The sequence below is a fragment of the Desmodus rotundus genome, chromosome 13 (assembly GCF_022682495.2).
Source record: "Desmodus rotundus isolate HL8 chromosome 13, HLdesRot8A.1, whole genome shotgun sequence".
Classification (NCBI taxonomy): domain Eukaryota; kingdom Metazoa; phylum Chordata; class Mammalia; order Chiroptera; family Phyllostomidae; genus Desmodus; species Desmodus rotundus.
In genome coordinates, this window is record NC_071399.1 from 18296870 (window position 1) to 18321022 (window position 24153).

A 24153-nucleotide genomic window follows, 5' to 3' on the forward strand; every position below is an offset into this window, starting at 1 on the left:
ATCCCTGTTTAAATGGCCCTTGGGTCTTCCCTTTTTACATAGATAAACTAGGTCCTCGATATATCAGGCCCACTTCTTATCAACTTTGTTCTGTAGACCATTATTTTTGGAAAACATTAACAGATAAACTATGTGAATGACAAGGACTCCATGGTCAAATAAGTTTGAGAGAAACCAAATGAATATATTTCCCTCTTGGAGAGTCCAAATACATTCGCATATTAAAGACTGAGGAATCACGTAGGATTTAAAAAGCGACAACAAAAATAGAAGCCTGACTTTGCTGAACCTGATGTCTTTTAAACTTATTTCAGCAAACTACACTTTTTTGTTTTTGTTTTGTTTTCTGAAGTTTATCTGTTGACATCGTTCTGAGTCACAGCTCTTGGAGTTAGTTTTCAGTCCACATGTTGGCTTGGCCCCTGCTGCCCTTGCTCTGGACCGCCTCCTTCTGTCTCCGCCCTCTTCACGTTGTGCCCTCCTTGCCTACAGCCGAAGGGAGGAACGGTGTGTCTGGCAGAGAGCTTAAGTGGGGACATCCAGATATTTTCTTCGTGTATTCACACATTTTTCTCATAATGTTTGAGGGTGCACCAAGGACAAAGCAGTGATATCGAGATGGCACACTTGGGGCTACCGAGAAGTTTAAATTATGGACTCCCCCTTTAAAGTGTGTGTGCCCCAACTTGAGAGATAGGACGCACAGCAGGCACTATGGGGTCATGAGGGGGGTACGCAAAGCTGTCAGAATTCAGGCCAAGGAGAGAGTGGCTCCGGCTGCATGGTTGTGGGCGTCTTTTGAAGGAATTGACATGCAAGATGGTTTTTCTGTGATCATGTCAGCTAATATCTTGATAGTTAGGGTTGGGGGCCCCCAGTCGAGGCCAGAGCACCGGGATGGAAGATCACAAGGCGTACATGTGGGATGGGGTGTGTGGTTCAGTTTGCCAGAATGGAGGAGAAGAGTAGAAATTAAATCTGGCATAATTGTTCTAATTTAATTATACTATTATATGGCAAATGACCAGAATAGTCACTAAAAAACTAGGCAGGTGTAATTTATGGGAGGTTTGCATATAATTCTGAATTATCTTTGCTTCCTGCCCTCTTTACTTACTGTTGTTTCCTCTCAGGAGCCCAGGCAGTTGGTACCAGGCTTGAGTATACAAGGATGCTTTAAAAGGCTTCATATTGTAACAGTAACCTCATCCTATTAAAAATAGTTACAGAAACAAAAAAATAAAGAGAATAAAAGGTTTTAGTAAACGCTGAGCCCATCCCGGTATTTCTGAGGTTTTAAATCGCACAGACTGCATAAATGATAGGCAATGTGCAACAGAGACCCAGAGACAAATGCAATCGCAATGCTGCCCGTGTTCACAGAGAGTCCTGGGTATTGATTTATTGTGCAGAGTGTTACAGAAGTGTGTGCTATTGTGGCATGAGTATTTATTCCATCGCTAAGAACAGTCTGTGAGGTACTAAGCTCCTAGCAATGAGAGTCTTAAAGAAAAAGACAGATTCCCTTTCTTTTGGAAGTGATAAATCCTTTTCATTCAGAATTAACATAGTTCCTGATATTACTCTACTGAGAAAAGAGGTGCAGAGCATTTTAATCTATTCTGGCCTTAAGTGTCTTGTCCTCACCAGGTTTGTAAGAAAGGATTTTACACTTTTTTTCCTTTCCTAAATGGCAGGTGACATTTAGAAATAGAGAGGAAAGAAAATTTACCAGTGGAGTTGAGAGAAAAATCTGAGGCACGATGGCGGTGGTAAAGGAATGAAAAGAAAAATTAAACTTCTTTTAATTTCCCGATCTGAGTGATACAATGAAGACTATACCCATGGTTTAACTTCGATGCTTTGTGTCTAACTTTTACTCTTGGTAAAATACCTCTCTGTACTGGGAAGCTGTGTTTATTATGGTGCACGTAGTGGGGAGGGGGAGTTTGAGGACTCTGAAACTGCAGAGAAATATATTTTATGATCGTTGTATTTCTGTGAAATACACTTACACCGCTTTGGTTCTGATCTTACAGGAAGTCAGAACTTCGCATTAACAAAGCATCACTGGCTGATTCTGGAGAATATATGTGCCAAGTGATCAGCAAGTTAGGAAACGACAGTGCCTCTGCCAATATCACCATTGTGGATTCAAATGGTAAGAGATGCCCTACTACATCCTATTTCTCAGTCTGTCACAGGAGTAGTCGAGATACGTGGTAAGTCTTGTAATAAACTGCTGTGTTAAGTAGCATCGAGAACAGATAAAGCCATATGCTTTAAGTATTTTGTGTGTTCTCCAGAAAGCGCTACTCCCTGAGCTTATATAGACCTGAAATATGCACAGATTTTTTTTAAAGGATTTGATGAAGCTGTGAATGACTGAGGATAGGCCTGGCCACTCAAAGGAAGGATCCATACCTCCTATTAAATTAGTTGGGGAGGGCATTCAAGTCTTTGGCTCTATCAGCAACAGAATATGTATGTATGTGTGTGCATTTATTACAGAATGCATATGTGTATACAGAATTTATGTATACTTTATATATTTGCCTACATCTATTATAGGTAAACACATGTACACTGTGTGTGAACAATACAGTGTTCACTTAGTCTTGGCAATTCTTATGTGCTTAGATGTATTTCTAGTGCATCTGACTCAAGGTAGTAGAAAGTTAAGCCTAGTAGTTTTTTCTTTTTTTTTCTTTTTAGGCTTATTAATTCTGAAATTAGGGGAGTCTAGGCAAAGCATTTCTTTACTGAGTATAGTCTTGAGCTTCTGCTTCCCAGAGAACAGTGCCTGGGGACATTTGCTCAACAAGTGACTTGGGGGTACCCGTTGCTGCCTACCCTCTGACAACGTCTCTGTGTTATCTGAGGAAAGTGAAAGACCCACTGCTGGTGGCTGTCTGTCTGTGACACCCCAACACTCCATCGTTGGATGGAGTCACCCACAGAGGCTGTCAGTGCGCTGGCAGTGAGTGTCTCAATCTCTTGAAATAATAGCTGCTGCTTTTTCTTTATGAAAATGGCACTTCATTGCCACCTTCACCAGCCCTGCCGTCCATGACAAAATCAGGCCTGTGGAACTGCTTCTAGGTAATAGATAGATGACACAGTGCATCCCCTGCAAAGGCCTGATCTCGTAAGGTGATGATGTAAAAATGCTAGTCCCGCAATGGAAGAGTAAAAATAACTTTCAGGGAGAACTCCAATAGGAGACCGGTATACAGAGTTTGTGCCAGTTGACTTGATAGGATAGATAGAAAGGAGTGAGATAAGAATATGGAAGGAAAGGTTGTCAAAGAACATGTATAAAGGACCCACAGACAAAGCCAAATGGGGCAGGATTGAGGGTGGGAGGTGGGGGAGGGTGGGATGAGGGGAAGTGGTGGTGGGAAAATGGGGACAACGGTCTTTGAACATCAGTAAAAAAAATTTATAAGAAAAAATAATTAAAATATTGGGGAAAAATATGGAAGGGCTGGGAAAATACAGGTTTTAATTCCTACTCTTCTCAAGATTTCCCAACAAACTGCTCTATTGCAGTGTAATCATAGTTCATTGCTTTCATTTTTTAATACCTCCCTCCCCGGAGAGTGAAGGACGACAGTGAAAAGTAGTTTCCATCACCATTTCTAGAAGCTGTGTTTATAGTTTAAAAATGTGAAAGTCATTTAAAATTTATATGAGTAAATATAACATCACTTTGCTTCTTAGTCAGCACAGGTTAAGTAATAGATTTTCGCCACTATTTTTCATCCACGTAGAATTTTATAGGATGCTACTTGAAACACAAATTTATAAATTAATATTAGCAGCTTATTTTTTTCCTATTAAAACACGTTTAGTAGCTTGCTTTCAGTTTGTCCCTGGTTTGCTTGATTCAGTGTGTCTCCTTGTGGTAAATGCTATTGAATTATGACTTTGACACCTGGATTGGATAGTGAAACTATGCATACCGTAAAGTCCCAGGAAAATAAAACTAGAGTAAGTATCATGGTCTCACCGAGTGCTTACAGTGGTAATAATTACTCGATGTTTTCTCTTTTACTGGGTTAAGCAGTGAATTATTTAACACTCTGTGATTTCTGGAAAAAACTCATAGGCTTCCTTTTCCATTACTTTCCAAAAGTTGGAAAATATGGCTTTTTACATCTCTCTTGTAGAAGAAACATCATTTTTGCGTATGCATTCAAGAATTGGTTTCAATATTGTATACTTCTTATTGACCAACTATAGTGTAGAGAAATGAAAGTAGGGAAGTTTTTGATAATAAATAATAAATACCTGACAAGAATAAAGAGAACTTCATGGAACATTGTAAGAAGGCCATTCTTGAACAACCAACTAAAATTGTTCAGGGAGTGGGCTTTTATTGGCCATTTCAAAGCATCTGAGGGAGAACAAAGTATCTCATTTACAAAGGAGGGGGTCTTGTCTTTATTTTCTTCTTAGAACATTAGGATGAGTTCCCCCTTATCCAGCCCTCTCATTGTATTTAAGAAGAAATGGAGACTTAGACTGTGTCTTAAACAGACACATTCAGCATCGGAAGATATTTAGTAGCAAAAGGGGACATGAACCCAGATTCCTTTAATTCCTGGTCCAGCGTAGCTCACTCTATACCTGAGGGTGTGTTTGCCAGTGTTTCAGGTTGATTCTTTGGTTTGTAAAAAGTAAAAACTGAAGGGATGGTGCGAGGCATGAGGAGAAAGAGATTCCATGGGAAGAAGTAGACCTTCGTTGGAACTGGGCCTCACGGAGATTGAACTGAACCCGGGGCACCTCTGAGAATGTAAACACGGGGAGTCTGTGGCTCTTCTCTGTTGCTGCCTTTCATGTGCCTCAGATACTTCTGGACTCCTCTTGCTCTTTCTTGATCTTCTCACCTTGCGTGCTTTCAACGACGCTTCTTCATAATCCCACACTTGGACCTGATATGACCCCACTGGGCCATCTTCTTCTTCATGGCTCTTTTTAAGCCGTTCTGTCAGTTTTAACTCCTTCTCTATGATTGTTTCCTTCGTTCCCAAATCAAATTCCCCTAGAGAGAATCTAATGTGTAGAGCTTACTGTGCCAGTCCACATGGGAAGACCTAGAGAGCTTACAAATCATTTGCCTTCCCATCAGGTGCCCACTGTGGGCCCAGCCCAGGAGAGGGCAGCCAGGAGCTAGGCTGCCTGGAATCACCCGTGTCCTCAGTGGCAGGGGTGGGCAGAGCCGCTCATCAGAGCTCACTCACGGCAGGCGCCGTGACCGTGACCAAGAAGGCCTGTGCTTTGTGTGTGCTGGGAGCCTCTTCTCACTGCCCCACAGGGGCTCGGTCGTAGTGCACCCGGAAGGAAAACATGTAACGTTCTGGTCCTTCACCCTCTTCCACTGCCCCCATGAAGTGGCTATATCCAGATCAAGCTCGATTATCATAGAAGCCAGCGTGCGTCTGAGCGCTGTGGGACTCCGAGGCACTACTTCGTGTTGTCACATCCCTGTCTCCCTGGGAATCTGGGCAAAGGTCGCACGGAAACACTCTCTCAGAGAGAGAAAGAACACTCAACCCTGATGGTAAACTGCCACAGGGCTCAGCCCTGTCTTCCTAACGTGTATTTACTATTGACTTGGGCTGAGAGTGGGATTCTCAAGAATTTCTTTTTCTCTGGGGGTCCTAGAAAAAAAGGCTTAGAGGTATGAAATGTTATCCAAATATTACATAGAACTCCCTTGAGGTTTTAATTTATGTTTCTATAAAATATCGGTAATTTTGTTTATTTTATGTTGTCTTAGGCACTTTGCCATATTTTTCTAGTAAGTACACAACTATGGTTTGAGAATTTCTTTATAGGTAGCCTCGATGAAAAATCCTGGTATGTAGCTGGAGCCAATTACCCTAATTCCATCCTATGCAAAATATTCCTTATGATTTTCTTAAATTCTCACACAGATGCTTTCTTTGAGCCAGTATCTTTAGAATATATTTTTATATAAGATTGTAGGAGGCATGGCAGGGGTCACGAGAAGACATGTAAGGGGGAGTATGTTCTTTTCTTCCCAGAAAAAGTAGAAAAAATGTAGCAAGGTGACCTTGCTGTGTGATACTATGTTTAGTCCCTTTAAGACAGCTCTATAACTATTAGAATAAAATTAGCATATCATAAAAGTCTCCCTTTCAATATTCAGAACTTTCTGCCATGCAACTCATTATTTAAATCTACTTCGATTAGCAACTAGATATATATGAAATGATTTAAGAAAAACTATGAAATTTCCCTGCGATCATTTTATGCTTGAGGGAAACTGACTATATTTCCATTATTTTCAGTCGCTTAGAAAATAATATACACATAGCCAATCAGTTTGTTAAGCCAGTTTTTAGAAATTTATGTTTTCTGATTTTCCAATACCTTTTAATCCCTACCTTATTTGAAAAAAAGGAATTTGTCCTACAGTAGACAGGTTTAAATCTATGCGAACTGCTAACTGCTTCTGGGATTGTGTACACCTAACAAAGTCCAGTTGAGTTTTCATATAAAGAAGGGTCTCTTGCTTATGTTCCAGTTAAAGGTGAGATCATATGGTATTTGTCCCTCACCATCTGGCTTATATCACTTAGCATATAATGCTCTCCAGTTCCATCCATGCTGTTGCAAAGGGTATAAGCTCCTTCTTTCTCTCTTCTGCATAGAATTCCACTGTGTAAAAATACCATAGTTTTTTGATCCACTCATTTGCTGATGGGCCAGAGACATTGAAGTTAAGAACAATCTAACAATAGCCGGGGGGGAGTGGGGAGGGGACAGTGAGGAGAGGAGATTACAGGAACTACTATAAAGGACACATGGACAAAATCAAGGGGGAGGGTGGAAGTAGGGGAGGGAGGGGGGTTCAGCTGGGGTGGGGTGGAGGGATGGGGAGAAAAGGCATACAACTGTAATTGAATAACAATAAAAATTAAAAAAAAAGAGAAGGGTCTCACAAAGGGAGTACTCATTACATGATGGATACCAGGGATTCCTTTTATGAATTCAAGTATGGCAGTTTAAAAGGCCACATACATTATGCTTCCAAAGCTCATACACTATATGTTTATTTCTATTTAGCTTGGTTTGTGTACAGGAAACCGTAATTTAGCAATTAATTCTTATCTAAGAAGCTCCATGAAAACTCCTGGGCACTGGACAAGGGAAGAGAATAATAGACCTAGCTGGTTTTCAAATTAATTAAATACTGCTGCCTTTTAAAAGATGAATGCAGGAGAACATACAACTAGTCAGTCATATCTTCTACTATATTTTCTTTTTTTTTAATCAGGAGAAAAATTATTTGAGTGAGATTTAAGATCCCATAAGAGCAATTGGACTCATAACCATAAAATAGCTGTTTTGGTTGTGATGAGCAGAAAAACATTTTTATGAAATTTGATTAATATATCAATTGGTCCTTTAAAAGACTGTCTCATGTGTGTAACAGGCTTATCCTCATTCTTTCTCCCAGTTGACACTGTTGTTACAAATGCCATGGAATTGGTGCACAGCCTGGAGCTACACAGAGAAGCAGACAAAATCGGGTCAATAATTTGTATGGTAGACTCCACGTATGACCTATTGTGTAGGAATCCCAAGAATGCTAATATGAGTGGAATAGAATTGTCTCTTTTTTAAAGGTTTTATTTATTTTTAGACAGAGGAGAAGGGAGAGAGAGATAGGGAGAGGAACATCAATGTGTGGTTGCCTTTTAACGCACCCCGCACTGGGGACCTGGCCTGGAGTCCAGGCATGTGCCCTGACTGGGAATTGAACCTGCCACCCCTTGGTTCACAGGCTAGTGCTCAGTCCACTGAGTCATGCCAGCCATGGCTAGAGGTGTCTTTTTAATGCATAGTATCTATCCTGTCTCTACACCATCTAAAATTTCCCAGCTGCTTTAAGGTAACCACTCATATGAGCAAGAATTCTGACACTCAAAGATGTCCCTGAAGTCATCTTTACCAGTGAGGATACATAAGTGTGCCCATCTTAAATCTTTAAAAAAGATACTTGATCAAATGTTTTGTATGCACAATGGCCTGAAATTTTAGAATAACAGAGTCATATGATTTGATGTTTAAATGCACACAGAAACATCATATGTATGTTTGTACATAGTATATACACGTGTATTTTTCTAAATAGCTGTATTTATTGTGTTATACTCTTGGTGAAGTCTCAAACAAGTCATGTGCATATAATGATTAGAAAAATTGCTTTCCAGAAGATGTATTTTCAGACACTGCAACTTTTTTTTTGAAACCAGATCCAATTCATTAAAAAAACATTCAAACATTACAAATATACTAATGTTCATTATGTTTACTTGCCTACTCGGCATAAATTGCTCAGCTGTCTGTTGTGTTCAGTTTCTGATGATTTTAAGTCCTCATTATTTTGCACTAATGAAGGGCATGTCCTTTATAAATTAACAAATTTAACTTTCCAAATTGCTACAGGAAAATACGATTCTTAAACATCAAGGAGATTGTGGGACTTAATATTTTCTAAATCTATAATTTCAGATAAAGTTACTTCTAATCACACTTATAACAATAGGTTGTTTTCTAAATCTATGAATTCTACCAAAAATACACATAACAATGCTTTCTAAGAGGTTTTAATGAAAAGATTAACTTTTCATATTATCAAGACTCTTTTAGTATAGAAGGATATAACTTCTGAACTTGGATTTCCACTAAGATAATTCAGAAGGTTTTTATTAGAACTATAATCATTACAGATATTTTTAAAGGTCTCCAAGATAAATATCTAATTATAGGAATGGAGGCTATTTTAAGTTGTCTCTGTACAGATACATCTTTGTAGTAACCTCCTGTTCTGGTATTTTAATGTAACATTTGGTTAAGAGAGGAAACGTTATGGTTAACCTTTCCTCTAACGTGAGATATTTTATGCAGAAGATAAAACAGCTCTGATTTTTTTTTTCTTGGAAGGTCATGGTGACCAACTACTTAGTTTGTCAAAAATAAATGTGAAGAGTCTTGATTCATGCTGGGATTGGGACGCTTGCCCAGGTGTGGTGACCCTGAGCTCACTTCTTCACTGGCTGTCAGTCATTGATGCTCCTGAAGGACAGAATGGGGAGGCATCGTGCCTCCTGTGGCCACTTTGCTTGGGAATGTGGATCTTTTTCTAGGTATTCATAAAGATAGACCAGTGCTGTAAATCTTTCATAAAAATGTTTCTTGTAGATTAAATTTTCCCCAGAGTAGAGCAATTTCATTTTCTACTGCCCAAATCAAGAAAGCGAGTTGTAGCCACTTCAGGAACAGATGTTGCCCTATTACCAGCTCAGAATATCCTCTTTAATCCCTGCTGCTTGAGAAAGTCCAAAGGATATAATACTCCCTCACACACGTGTTTCTTTCACTTTGTCCCATTTTGGGTGGGCGTAAGAACCCAGGTAGGCAACTTTAGTGGCTTGGTAATGGTCGCACACCTTGAATGGTTTGTCCTCCTAATGCGCGATTAGAGAGGACCATCCATACTTAATTTGTATGCGAAAGACACATTTGGTCTTACTTAAGGTCTATTTCTGATCTTCATATATTCGTATTTAACCTGACAGTTACTCGTCAGCCTTCCTGCTGAATCTCACATGCCATTTTTCCTTCCAGTTTCACAAAACCTTTTATCTCTGGAGAAGCCTCTCAGGCTGAAGAAATATTGCCACTTAGATTAATTTTTCTTACCTATTACACTAATCCTGTCATGGAAATCCTAAATGGTCATATCTATGTTTAAAGATGATTATATTGATCATGAACATTTCTAACTCCATGATTAACAGGCTATATAATTGATAGCATAATTGACCTGCTTAGGATTTTAGTAGAATCTGGAAACTTTTATAGTGTATATATAATAAATCATAACAGATTCAACTTCCTGTTTTGTCCTGGTTAGTAAATAGTAAGATACTATTCAGTTAATCAGTCATAACAATAATTATACACACAGTGAATGTTGAATATACCCATCATTGCATATCTACCCCTTGCCATGAAGGCTTTATAAAACAATACCTTGCTGAAAAAATTACATCTTAACAACAGAATGAGTTAGTGGAATCATTTTCTTTCATCACAAAGGTGGTAAGAACGCAAGTCTGAGTTTGAACAAGACTCTCACCATCCCCACGACGCTAGTGTTCACTTCATTTCCCTCTGGTGGGAGATGCCCCCTTATGCCCTCCCCTCAGTAGCTGAAACATCTATCATATGATAAGGTGCCCAATCTTGATTATTATTATTGTCAGTTTTATGTAGAGTGCAATGTCAGAACTTGATGTGTTCCACCAATCCCAAGTAGAAACATTGACTGCTTCTGTTTTGGAACAAAAATGGAATTCTCCAAAGATCAGTAATTTAATAATTCTTTGATTTTTCTCAGCTCTGCTATTGCTGCCTTCCTTTCTCAGGAGGAGCCCTCAACCTCTTTGCCAGATACTGTCCTTCCCTGACCCCAGTGGGGGCAGGGAATTCTTCCTAATTATTCTAGCGCCATTCATCTCATGCTCTTTGCTCAAGAAAGGAGAACTGCGTGTCTGGACGGTCTCTTTTTTTTTTTGCCTTTTCCACTCTCTGTATGGATAGAGCCTGCTTTCATCACTCCCTTGCAATACTTCCTTCCTTTTTACTCAGTTTTAGGTTGAAGGCAGGCTGTGGCACTGGTTCCCGGCCTCCTGATTATACATCATAATATCCTATCACCTTTTCTTTTTTGCAGAGATCACCACTGGCATGCCAGCCTCAACCGAAAGGGCATATGTGTCTTCAGGTAAGGCAAATCAGCTCGACCAATGGTACTAACCAGGATGGCAGACATCGCTGCTGGCTGCTCCTTCTACTAATCAGAACCCCTTCTACATCCAAATTTAAGCCTGCTTGTTTTCTGCCCCAATATTTTCCTCCAGCTCATTCTGCCTTTTTGGATTTTCCTTAATGGAGTCTGACCTTGGGCCGAAAGGCATGCATGAGGAAGAGAAATCCGTGTCTAGGTACAGTTTAGTGACATTAGTGCAGTAAAGGAGACATCGGGTTATCAATTCAGGTTTTATATCTTCATAGGTGCTCTTCTGAGCCTATAACCTCTGCTCTCTCTCATCCATCCTACTTTACTCCTGGACGATGGGTCAGTGTCTGATATCTGACCTTCGGGCATCTAATGATCGGGTGTGGGTCACTAACGTTGAAAAACAAACCACTGACTTCATCGCTGTTGTTTCTTGTTTGTTCCTCACTTGCCTGTAATAATTGCCGAGAGCAACTGTAGTCTGAGCAGGTTCTCAGTACTTACGACTCAAATGTACTAGTGCATGTATCCTCACAGGTCATCCATTTCTCCACTACTTGTGTATGTAATTAATCTGCTCTGATTTTTTTTACTTTTTCTTTTCCTCTGTAATTCTGTAGTAAACAGAACTTTAAAGTATTTAAAACTTTGTATTCAATTGGAAGCAAGGTTTTGCAGACCTAGATACAAAACCAAAACCAACTTCGAAGGTATAATAACTCCCTTTTTTCCTGATAAGATTTTTGCATCTCATTCAGTAATGACAACAGATTCGTGAAACCAGACATTATTTTTCTTCATTATACAAATGAGAAAACGTTTTCTTTATGATACAAATGACCATTAGGAATGTTAAGTCATATAGCTCAGTAGGTTCAGAAAAGCAGATACTTCCTGCTCAGTGCTCTTGCCATTACCTCGTATTTAAAGTTTTGGCTTCATTGAATGAATATATATATATGAATATATATATATTCATATATATTATGGCCTGTACCTTGTTGAACCTACAGGAGGCCATATAATCTGGCACGACACAATCTAACTTTTTTTTTAAATCTTCCCTTCACCAGTTTTAATCTTCCCTTCAAAGCCATTGTTAAAATCATAACAGCTAAATTTTTCTATATCCTAGACAAGTTTTGCCATATTTAGGGCATATTCATGGGTAATTACTTAGGTATAAGTATCTGTGTTGTAGGGTGGGATGATCCTGAGCTCTAAGAGGATCTTTAGAATGAGAGAGAGAGAGAGAGAGAGGTGGGAGGCAGAGGGAGGAAGAAAGAAAGGGAGGGAGAGAAAGAGAGATCAAAAGAAAAGAATTGTTGAGTTATTTGAATTTCTTCACATTTCATTCAGGGATTTTTTTTTTTAGTGTAGGGACTTAATCGTCCAACTCCAGTAGATGTTGTTATAAACCTGAGCTTTTAAATTTATGTGGTGCTTATCTTGGGAATATAGACAGTAACTGTTATTTTCTGACATATTACTTGAATCTTTATAACTCTCTGGATGCTGAATTTCAATCTTTCTTTGATACTAAGCTGTTCTTATTTCTTACTAATAAAGACCCTTAGGTCCCATGCCTTCTTTGCTGCATGAGTTATGTTTTATGCAGGTCTGTACTTACATACAGATAAGGGAGGGGGTTTCCCTCCCTTATCCTTGCGACCTAAGAGAATCCTTCTACTGCACATCCCAGTGATTGTATTATGTGCTTGTTTAGCATGTTTTGTTTGAATCCTAATGTAATTCTTCTAGTGGTTCTTCAGCACCGTGTTTGCTCAGGATGTTTATGCAAAGTTGCCTGAAAACATTCTCGTTCTTTTTCTTTTGTTTTTAATTTTTTCTATGCATGAAAAACTTGACTTTCATTCTCACTCAATATGGGGATTATTTTCTTTGGTCTCACATTTCTTAAGGTCAAGATCACCCACGTCAGAAAAGGAATCATCTATCTCACCAGTAGTGTGGATTTGTTTCAAGTATTTCTAGCAAGTGCATACAGCGTTTGGTGTGGGCTATCTTTGCAGATGGACCTGCTCCCTTTTCTCCTCTTTTAAAAGTCCCTGGATCTGGACTACAGAAATACTCGTTTGTGGTCTTGGAATATTGCATATATTTTCCTTTGACTTTGAAACGCTTCGGCTTTTCAGTTGCACTGTTTTCTAGTCCTCTTCTTCTAGATGGTACCCAAGCCAGGCCACTTCCTAATGGAAGAATCTAAGCGGCATGACTCAATAAAGCATCATTCCACTTTTGTGTTTTATAGAGTCTCCCATTAGAATATCAGTAACAACCGAAGGAGCAAACACCTCTTCATGTAAGTACATTTAAATATTCTCTTTGCTAGTTTTTAACCCAATACAGCATCTGATTCTGAAGGTTGTGTTCACTGCTTCCCTCTGCAGTTCCTGAGGAACCATGTGTGAAGTTGGGATGCAGGATGGTGGGTGCTGTTTGGAGTAGGAAGGGCCCCCTAAGATACATCTGGATATTAAGAGATACCACACACGTGGTAGTTTTAGGATAATGTACTGCCTTTAAATGTTGGAAAATAACTGAATAGCCTCTGAGGCCTAGTTCTGAGTGAGCAATAGAGAACATTGTGTGTGTGTGTGTGTTTTTAAAGTGTGTCTTGATGCCTTCAGCAACAGCCTGAGGCATGATACCCAGCCGTCTGGGGCCTCTCTTCAAAAGCTCCTCAGTTCTCATATAGAGTCTGCTGTGAGGGAGTAAGGAAACTATATATAGATGCCCTTAATTCAAATTTGATAGCAAGTGACTAATTATGAAAATGTTTGAGAGCAAGTCCCTAGGTAAGATCTCAGATTAGTTTTCATCTACTTAATGTTAAACGCGCTTTGTGCTTGTGGAGTTCTACAACTGTTAGACTGATTGGTGCCTTGTGCTACATCAGGGGAACTGAAGGCATTATTAGCGAGGACTAGTAAAAATAGTTTTCATACTTATAAATTGTGAATAGCATAGCATGAAATTTTGATACCCAACAGGGGAATTTATTAGACCTTGAAAAATAAAACATAACTACAGTCTTTCTCTCCCTTATTTTAGCTCTTTATTTAAAGCTCTTTCTCGGTTTGCTCAGCTCTTCAACAAATATATGTTCCCAGTTATTCAGCTCCAACCTGGAGGGTGTTTAAGGAACAGTTTCCTTTGGCTCGTGGCATGGTAGGAAGCCCTTGAAAAAGAGGAAGGTCTGTACTTTTGGCAACCTGAGTTGTTTTGTCAATCTGTTGCAGTAGATCCAGTTTGACCTGGAGTCTTTCTCTTTAGGTTGGTGGTACCAGAATTGTAATGGTAGGATGTAAGCATGCTTTTTTAGTGCATGAAGGATAATGTTGTGGCTATATCTTAGCTAGATAAAGCACCATTCAACTGGACTGATGATAACAATCCAGTAAGGTCAGACAGGAAATGCAGCGCTAGGAAGGACTCAATTGGCTTCCTCTGAATTCTGAGAAAGCTCATCGTTCCAAAATGATAATCCCTCTGGGGAGTTCGGGATATTTGCTATTTAATTCTACTTGTAGAAAGATTAGTATAATTTTATATATTTTAACTAACTAGCATTAAGGAATCATGTTGTACTTTGCTTTATATATTTGAGTGTTTTTTATACAAGAGCAAATATAGGCTTTTCTTTTTGGTGTTTTTTTTTCCGGGAATAATTTCTCTCCTGTATGATTCATTGAATAAAATTATTGAAGCTCTTGTAATTGGAACCCTTCATGCTCTCATAAATGGGGTGATGGATGCTATCCTTAAGCATAGCCGAGTAATTATGGAATGGAAGAAATATTTCTTTTGGTTTTCCAGAGCTTTAGGGATCTGAGACGAATCTCTCCGTTTACATTTCTATTCGTTGCAATACTGTTGAGAGAGAAAATAATTTTGAAATCTGAGGCTGATCTCTAAACCCTCGGCAGAATTAGTCCCTGATATTTTTGGTAAAGGATTAAGACAGAGGAAGAAGGCTTCGTGTACCATTATGTTCAAATAGTTCAGTGTGCCGTTTGGTGCACCACCCTCCGTTTGGGGTGGGCTCTCAGTAGATAGGGTTGAATGGATTCATTAATACAGTTTTTAATATCATGAAAATATGCCCTGTAGTTGGAAAATACAAACCAATAGTGGCGGGATGCCAAGACCAGGCTCGGTGGGAGCGATGAAAGCGTGGTGAGACTCTCATTCACTTAGAGGCAGCGTGCTGCAGAGCGCTGGACTGCAGACGAGCCCTCACGCAAATGCGTCTCGGTTTAGTAAAGGCCGAAGGTGAAACTGGAAGAATCAGCAATAAGCTGGACTTAAAGAGTCAAAACACATCAGAGTCAAAGGCCTTGGAAGAGTTCGCATGGGTCAGAAGTAAGCAGCCCCGAAGAGCAGGGTTTTATTCCCTTAATTTCAGCCCGAAAGGCTTTATTTATGCTGTTACAGTGCAGTCATGTCTGTGTGGGCTACATTCTTCGAACTGTTAACATTGGTGTTTTTTAAAGCAAATCTTGAAAAGCTGCGCTGAAGTAGTGTGGGTTCAGTAAACCTGTTAGGTGTTGCAATGATTCCGGTTACTTTTTGGGTCAGTGTGACAGAGGCGCTGCGCTTTTTGACTTTGCACTTCTTGAGGTTCCAATGTGCACACCCTCGTGGGGAAATGTCCCCCTCCTGCCAGTCCTGTTTTGAGAGGCCGTCCCTGCGGGGTCACCTTTGAGAGGGTTCGGGGGTGGGGATTTAGATCCATGGCCCTGGTCAGTGCCCTGCCTGGGATGCCAGGTCCATCTTCTCTTCTGGCACCCTATTTCTCCCCAAAGCTTTTCCTGCCCTCCAGCCCCCAAAGTTCTTCTCTCCTCCTGTTGGAATAGAAAAAGCAAAGAGAAAAAAAATTGCCCACCTACCCATTCAAACTAATATTGCTAATATTTTAGTATGTTTTCTTCTAATCAGTGTTCTTCATTCTGCCTTTCTACTTACCCATGCTCCCTCTACTGAATATTTCATAAGCATTTTTCCCATGTCACTGAATACTAATTAGACATTTAAAAATATTTTTTAATCTAAAATCTTTAAATAATTTTTTAGTCACTGTAACAATAAAGAAATCATTCTTGACTAGAAGTTTTTAAAGGATTTGTTTTTCATTTTCAAGCACTTTATCATTTCTGTCCCCTTTGTGTTTATTTGTCCTAGGATTTTATATGTATTGGCAGAATATCAAAGTTAATAGTCCTTTCTTTTTTTGAGGTAAATTTTAACTACTTTTTTGAAATAGGGAACTTGCATTCTATATTCACTATTTTTAGAATTTTTCATTACAATTTTTAAAGTTTCTTATAATAATAATATTCTGGTAAAGAAGAACATTCTTTTTCTTCATTTTATTTTATTCTTTTGTAAATGAGGCCATCTGTAATTTAAAATGTATAAATAATTTGCTAAATGAGTGTCCTATTACACATAAGTGACAGGTTTTAGAAGAAGAACTTGACCCTTACAAAACAGTCAGCAGGACTCTCTTGTTCCTGCTTTATGTAAGATCAGCAAAAAAGTAAATGGATTGTTTAGAACAAACCTTAATTACTTCTCCCTGAAGTGCCAGCTGCCGGTGACCCCATTTTGCAGACAATTTTGTCGAATGCTATAAAGAATACGATTGTTATACCAACCACTTTACTGAATTAAGCACCACCCATTCCAATATAATATATGAGGAAAACAAAAAGGAAAAGCCTAACAAATAGAAATAGGAAAAAATAAAGTTTTTACAAAACAATCTTTTTTTACTCCAAATTTTTACTCCAAATGATGCTGCTGAAAGTTCTGTGCCAAGAAATCACTGTCTCTGCAAAATATTATATACTCTCAGCTAAGGCAACATTTCAGAGGAACTTATCCAGGAAGTCCTCTTTGAAATCTCTGAATATTAGTAATAATAATAATGATGATGGCAGACGTTAACTGAAGGCTTCCTGTGTGCCAGGCACTGTGATAGGCTATTTATAGGAATGATGGCTCACGGTTCTCGCAAAACCTCATTCTGTTTCTCAGATGATGAAACTGATGGGTCTCGTCTAAAGTCACACAAGCAGGATTCTGACCTCGTCCATACAATGATGTGTGAGGTTTAGTAGCCTCAAAGGGAAAAAAAAAAACTTTAATATTAACAGAAATGAGATTCCGTGAATAGACTGCAAAATAGTCTTCGATTCAGAGTGGATTGGGAGCGCGTTTGGCAGATGAAGGCAAATGCATGGCCGGGAACCAGCTGAGCCCTGTCATCTTTATGTTACGCATCAGAGCATGCCGGGTGGTAAGGTGAAATGGAAAGAACGCAGACTTTGGAGGGACTCAGGTTCTGAAGTCTCAGTACTGCTACTGTTAATCGTTGTGTCATCTTAAGCAAGTTATTTAACATCCCTGGGACTCAGTTTCTACATATATCTGTATAATCTTGTGCATCTCAAACCCACACTGGGAAGCCTAACATGGGGAAACAAATGTGATTCATTTAGCATGGCTTTACGGTTCGGTGGTCTCCCCTCTATACGGAACAGAGGGAACACCTAGAAGCGTGATGTGGCCCTGAAGAGAGAATGAAAATCAGGGAGTCCTTGTATCTTACTTGAACACTGTAGGGCAATATCCTTATTGTTGGAGGAGGAAAGAAATTAATGATTTTTACTCCAAATGATGCTGCTGAAAGTTCTGTGCCAAGAAATCACTGTCTCTGCAAAATATTATATACTCTCAGCTAAGGCAGCATTTCAGAGGAACTTATCCAGGAAGTCCTCTTTGAAATCTCTGAATGAAATGAACAATTCAATCTTCAATTTGGCACCTAAAGAGCTGGCTGAAGGGGGAAAAATGTCTTTTGTCTGCAGAGACATTTCAGTTATAATGAGACACAGTAATATGTATTGATTAGATTAGATTAGAGAGGTCCATTGGTGTAATTTGGAGCTATGATTCTTAGAGTCCACTCTCAGCTGTAACTGACTTACCTGCTTTAATTGTAGAAAAAACTTCTTGGACCTTTGCTAGATGATTTTCAGCTGGAAAAAGTTGCATTTCAATCTTTATTGGTGGCAAAACATGAATGTGGCCTGTCTCTGCTGGAGAGCTTCTTCTAACTGAATGCAAATTGTATTTCCAGATTTTTATAAACATGGTCTTTTCAAGGGTGTGGTGGCTTAGTCTATTGTGGACAAATAAATTACCATGGATCATATAGTGATAAAAGAATACTTTGAAAAGGAAATTGCCCAACTGGGTATATTTTTGTCTTTCTGATTGCCTAGAGTTATTTACAGAGATTTAGGACAATACAGTGACTTGGAGCAAGAGAAGGCACTTGTACAATATGTCACAGCCATTCATATGCTCTGGCAACTGATTGCCGTCATGTTCAGTTCATTCATTTTGTGAGTGAATATATCTTACTTTTTTTTCTTAGTACTACCTGCAAGTATAAATTAAGTCTTCAGTTCTGCCTTTGCCCTTTCTGAAGTCATTCAGTGCCTCTCATTGCATTCCACTGCTGGACAAGATAACCTCAAAACTTTTGGGGTTTAGTTGAAATTAGCCTTCTACAAAATTATTCTTTTGAACCATACAACTATATGTGTGTGTACTATATATGTATAAATAACCAATATTTGTATCACACTGCATATCTTCTAAGGCATATTTGTATTTATTGAATCATTTATTCACACAATAATTCTGTCACCTAGATTTCATCTCATTTATCAGATGAGAGAGACTTGAGACTCAGAAATTTTGACGTGACCAAATTCAAAAACTAAGTAGGTAGTAGAGTAGAAATTTAAACCTCAATCTTCTGAATTCAAGTCTTATTGTCTTTTAGTACAAAGTCTTATGGGATCTGTACAGCTAGGTCATGGTTAGGCTTTCTTTATAAAAAAAAAAGACATCAAAATGAAGTTTTTATAAAGATTCTAGGAATACAATCACATTTATCCTAGTAATCCCAAAGCCAGCTGTTACTGAAATAGTACACGCTTCACAATATACAAGGTCAATGAAATGGACAGGAGGGTCCTTAGTCAAAGGCAGCACAGTCCCAGGGGTTAGTGCTATTAGAGGGGACAGAAACATTGGTCTAAAACGGCGATTTTCAGCCAGTGTGCTGCACGACTTTTTAAACCACGCAATACCTGACTATTTAGTTAGCGGCACTGTCCTCTTTTCCTGTAGATTGCCAAATTAAAACATGACAACAGCTAACACAACAGCCCTCCTGTGTGAATGAATCAAAAGTGTGCCCATATTATTTGTCAGATCAGCAAAAGATACACTTCTGGTGTGCCACAGAATTTTAGTAACTAGTTTATATATGCTCTGAGATAAAATGGTTAACAGTGACTGGTCTCGAATAATTTTAATTACTTACCCTTTGGCTTTGTTATTTTGAGAATGATGCAGTCTTTTTTTCAAAACACGCTATTTTCAGAGATGGGAATAATCCTAGAGCCATTATTAATGGGAATCTGATCTTCATCAAAGAGGGAAATTTTTCCTCATTGGTAGTTTATGTTTGGGATAGATGCATTGCCTTATTCCAGGCTACCATTTAAATCATTATATAATATTATAAGTACTGGGAATTATTTGTATGATAGCTAAATTTGTTAGAAAACTATACCTGGAGCAATTATTTCTCTGTATTTTATTTTTGGGGACTTTTTTTTTTTTACTGCAATAGTCTCTTTACATTTAAAAGTATCTTCCATTTTTTATATCATCTATGAGTGGGAAGGATATTTTTATGTTTCCCGTTTTAAGAGAAGTATTAAAACTATAGTGTTTTTAATCATATGGACAGAGTAGTGAAGCAGATTATATACAAAATATATTTAATTTTTTTAATGGTGAAGCGGAGATAAGAGAATAGAGACAGAGGAGGATATATATTTGTATATGTAAGGAAAGCATCTAGAAGGGCAAAACTAGCAAGATTTTGATAAATTTTGCTGAACTTTGTGGCTTTCTTAATTCTTTATTTTTTCAAGTTATCCTAGGGATCTGAGAAATAGAAAAATGAGATTAGAGGCCTTTAAATTAAAAGACCCTGAATACTATAAGAAACAGCCCCCCCTAAAATTTTTTTAAATTTATTTTAAAAATAAATAAGATAGAGAAAGGAGTGAGGAACGGCATGATAAAGCAGCAAAAAATCTGAACGGTGATTTAGTTTGCAGGCTTTCAGTTGCAAGTGATAGAAATCAACCCCATGAGTTTAAATGTAAAGCTGTCCCACCTTGATTCAGAGGCTCAAATGATATAATAGGACCATTTCTTAGTTTTATGCTTTTGATTCTCTGCAAATGTTAGCGTCATTCTCGGTGGCTTTTCTCTGCCCGACAGGGAGAGAGCTGCCACCTGGATCTAAGCCTCCATCCCCTCAGCAAATTTGAAGGTGGAACCTGATTGGCTCTGCTTGCATCAAATGCCTACTTCTAAAATAATTACTGTGTCCGGGGCGATTAATGACTCTGATTGGGCCAGGGCAGGGTCAGATATCCAGGCCTGCGTGTGTTTGGGTTAGTGAGGCAGATGGACCGGCCCCCTGGGAACCGCATGCGGTGGGTTTCATTACAGAGAGCAGGGTTCTGTCCTGACAGGAGGGGGAAGTGGTTCCACAGGCAAAACCAACAAGGCCGGTTGCAGCTAACTTTAGAAAAATCAGAACATAGACATCGGTCACAGAGCACTTTAAAAGAAGGTTAAACACAAGTGTTACTGAAAATCAGTTGGGCAGACAATATTAAAGCAGGGTCACCATTTTAAATAATGAGGTAGAAAACTGAAGACAATTGAACAATCATTTTTAAAAGACTCTTTATTAGTACCAGTGAGCTTACAATAATCATTCTTAGGAATGCCTTCTTTTTTAATCCCCAAACTTGTGCTTTTGTGAAGTAGAGTAAAAAAAATAATGAGTTACAGTTTTCAAATTAGAATGCATGGGAAGCATTTTGAAATGTGTAAAATGTTCTTTCAACTTAAAAGTCAAAAAGTACTTGATCCGGGTTTTTTTTAAGGAGATTTTGAAAAACAACTAGTTTCTTTCACCAGAGGAATTGAATGTTGATGAGGGTGTTTATCTTTTCCTTTTCTTTTTTATCTCTTCATAAGAAAAGAAAAAGCATGCTTAGCCCACTTCATTTATTATTGCATAGACAACTCAGCAGGTCTTAAGTGTGAGATGGCACTGGCCCAGGCTTTCTCAGCCTCGTCCAGGGTGCCCCTGAAGCCTGGAGAAGGTAGTGAGTCTTGTAGTTCGTCTGTGGTCATCTCCCCGCTTCCCCGCCCTCCTCTCGTTATAATGCCTCCAGCGTTATTCATTTCTTTAATAAAAGCGCTCTGCATCCACAGTTTAACTAATCATCAAAGATCAGCTGGAATGGCACTTTTCATTTTATCTTTCAGTCTACCAGAGGTCAGCTAAATCTTAATAACTATTATTAAGTTATAACAATTATATGGGCCCATTTGGGTTACAGCCTAAAGCTGTGATCATCTTCATTCAAGTCCATAACTATCTCTCGCACAAGGTCCAGCAGAAGCGATGTCTGCATGAGTGTGGTTGGTAGGGTAATAAAATGCGAGTAATAATTTGTAGTTTTAATTGCAACATTGCACCTAAAATGGCATATGGTGTGCTTGAGTGTCATATTGTTATGTTACAGAATTGCATGCTTATGATTTTGTAAGAAAAGATTTTGTAATAAAAAATTGGGCATTATTTATGCCAGGCCCTGCATGTAGAAGATTTTGTGTTTCGGTTGACTTGTTCATCATCTTTGCTCAGAAATTTCAGAGCCTTTTTTTTCAGTGAATATCAAGATTTTTTTAGAAACCTGACAAGGGGAGAGAGGGACTGAGATTCTCTTTCTAAATATTGCAAGAACTTTTACTTGTAATGGTAAATTTTACCAATCTTTTCATTATTAAAAAGAATTTTGGGCTATTGTCCATTTCAATAGCAGAAAAGTCAAATATAAATAGGGAGAGGCTAGGGAACAAGTAAGGTCAAACAGAAAGTCAGTGGTAAATTTAGGACTGCAGCTGGATGGCCCTGTTTCTGCTACTGATTCTTAATCACTGAGAACTTCCCTCTTTTTTAACAAAATGAATAAATAGTTAATAATCCAGTCCCTACTATGTTCCAGTGTGATGCTAGGAACTGTGATGTGTGTTTCTTGGAGGGGGGAGAATGGTTGGGGAGATATGAATAGAAAATAGGGCTGGAGCTGAAGGAGTTTGCAGTAAAGTAGAAAGGCGAATTGTGGTTAATTGTGCTAATTGTATGTAATGACACATAGTCACAATACAAAGGAGGATATGGGAGGCAGTGTTTAAAATTAAGTGTTTTTTTAAAAAATAATATTACTTAAGATAGAATACATGCATTCATTTTCGTGGTATGTAATTTAAAAGGCAATATTATTGAGGTAATTATTTATTTTTACTGTTGTCTTTTTTTAAGTGGTCACTTACTGCTTCTGTTTCATAGTTAAAGCTCAATGATTTTACCAACAAATCATCTCCCTGAGACTGATCCCATTTAAAAAGATGATAAACTTCTGTAATTTTGCCCTAAATGTAAAATACAACTGAAGATTAAAAGGTATCAAAAATTAATTTACACAAAGTAGAGTTTTGAAAGTTTGAGGAATTTTTAAAGGATTTAGACATTTAACTGGAAACATTTAGAGGAACATACGGTAAATGGAATTGCTGTTTATCACAGACTTACCCTTGATACGCAGGTGGACTTACAAAGGTATATTACATAACTGAGTAGCTATTTTTGATATGGGTACCTGTAAATATACATGGAAAAGTTGCAATTTCTTGTGCAATTTCATTTTCCTTAGGTAAGATTTTTTTTTCTTCCTTTTCTAAAGCCATTCAGTTGACCTGAAAGTGGGGGAGGTGGTGAGTTTGAGATATATTGTCCAGTCATATTGTCCCTGAATGATGCACAGAGTAAACAGTACAGCAAATGAATCATTTACATTTTTTTAAATACCAAAAAGCAAAATTTTTCTTTACAATGATTCTGCTCTTGATTTTCTTGAAATACATTTATTGAGAGCAGCGATTAATTGACAAGAAGTATCCCTGTCATTTGATCAAGTTTTCAACTACAAATTTCCTGTATGGGAAGGAAGATATAGTAAGGGAAAAAAATCTGCAAAATTAAAAACTATTTCCAATGTTACTATTCTGTATAACACCCTACACTTTAACCCAGAGATCTAGGTATTTAATCAACCTGTAAAGATCCATGTCCATCCTAAATAATGTAACTTTGAGCACTGATCATGGTTTTTTATAATTCTTAGTCTGTAAGGCCCTAAGAAGGAAGTTGCTGCATTTTTTCCCCAAAAAACAAGCAAACAAAAAAGCTGCAAAATTGAACATCTTCCATCTCTGATGGAATGTTCTAGGACAAACCTACCTTGATGTGGCCGTAATAGATTTTTTACACATTTTGTGCATTTCCCTTTAGTTGATCCAGATGGATTTTTTTTCTCTGCTCTCCTCATTGCAGCTTCTTAATTTCATGTGCCTAATGCTCCAAAGCAGAAATGCATCTTTGTCCAGATTTTCCTCAAGTTATCTGTACAAAAATAAACCATACACAGAGTCCTTGGGTATGTTTTAGGATAAATAGATTGTGGGGGCAAGAGAATTACCTTGTATGTGCAAATGAGACTGTGTGGGAAAGCAAGATAAGCTTTAGGAAGGAAATAGGTGACTCAGGGGCACATACGGCATTTATTCGAACCTTTAAAAACCTTTTTACAGTGCGGGTAATGGGGACTGAGATTTAAAACTGTTCCGTCTAGTGAAAAGATAAAGAAAAATGAAACATAACATCCACTACATGTATGCACATGGAAACAAGTATTAGAGTAAAACTTTCTGCTTCTTTTTTTAAAGGACTAGAACATTGGCTGCCACCTTTTAAGTAAAAGGGCACTGAGGAGTGATTCTAATAGATGGAAGCTTCTGGCGGAGAGAGTCTTCATGAATAGGGTCAGCAGTAATGGTACTAGGTTTCAAAATGCCATAGTTCCTTCCCTCCTTTTTAAAGCAAAGTGCAGACCCAGGTGTATTTTATTTGAGGATGCACTAAAATTATTTAAAAAAATACTTTTGTCCAGTCAAGGAGTGAAACAAGCTCTTTGTTATTTCATTGTTATATTGAGACGTTAGCTTATCTTCCACTCTCTCGGTGCTCCCGTAGCTCTGCTTCA

The 24153-nt window shown here is 38.3% G+C and overlaps 1 protein-coding gene across 7 annotated transcripts in view; it reads left to right on the plus strand.

The window, feature by feature from the left end:
* NRG1 (neuregulin 1) overlaps positions 1 to 24153 on the plus strand; it is a 194622-nt gene that overhangs the window by 49513 nt on the left and 120956 nt on the right. For 5 of the 7 annotated variants that reach the window (XM_024562614.3, XM_053916489.2, XM_045197117.2 and 2 more), the window contains exons 3-5: positions 2040 to 2161; positions 10781 to 10831; positions 13119 to 13169. In XM_024562614.3, the coding sequence (XP_024418382.3) occupies positions 2040 to 2161; positions 10781 to 10831; positions 13119 to 13169 (224 nt within the window). The remainder of the gene's footprint in view (positions 1 to 2039; positions 2162 to 10780; positions 10832 to 13118; positions 13170 to 24153) is intronic. The other 2 variants (XM_045197119.2, XM_053916487.1) reach the window with 1 other exon arrangement.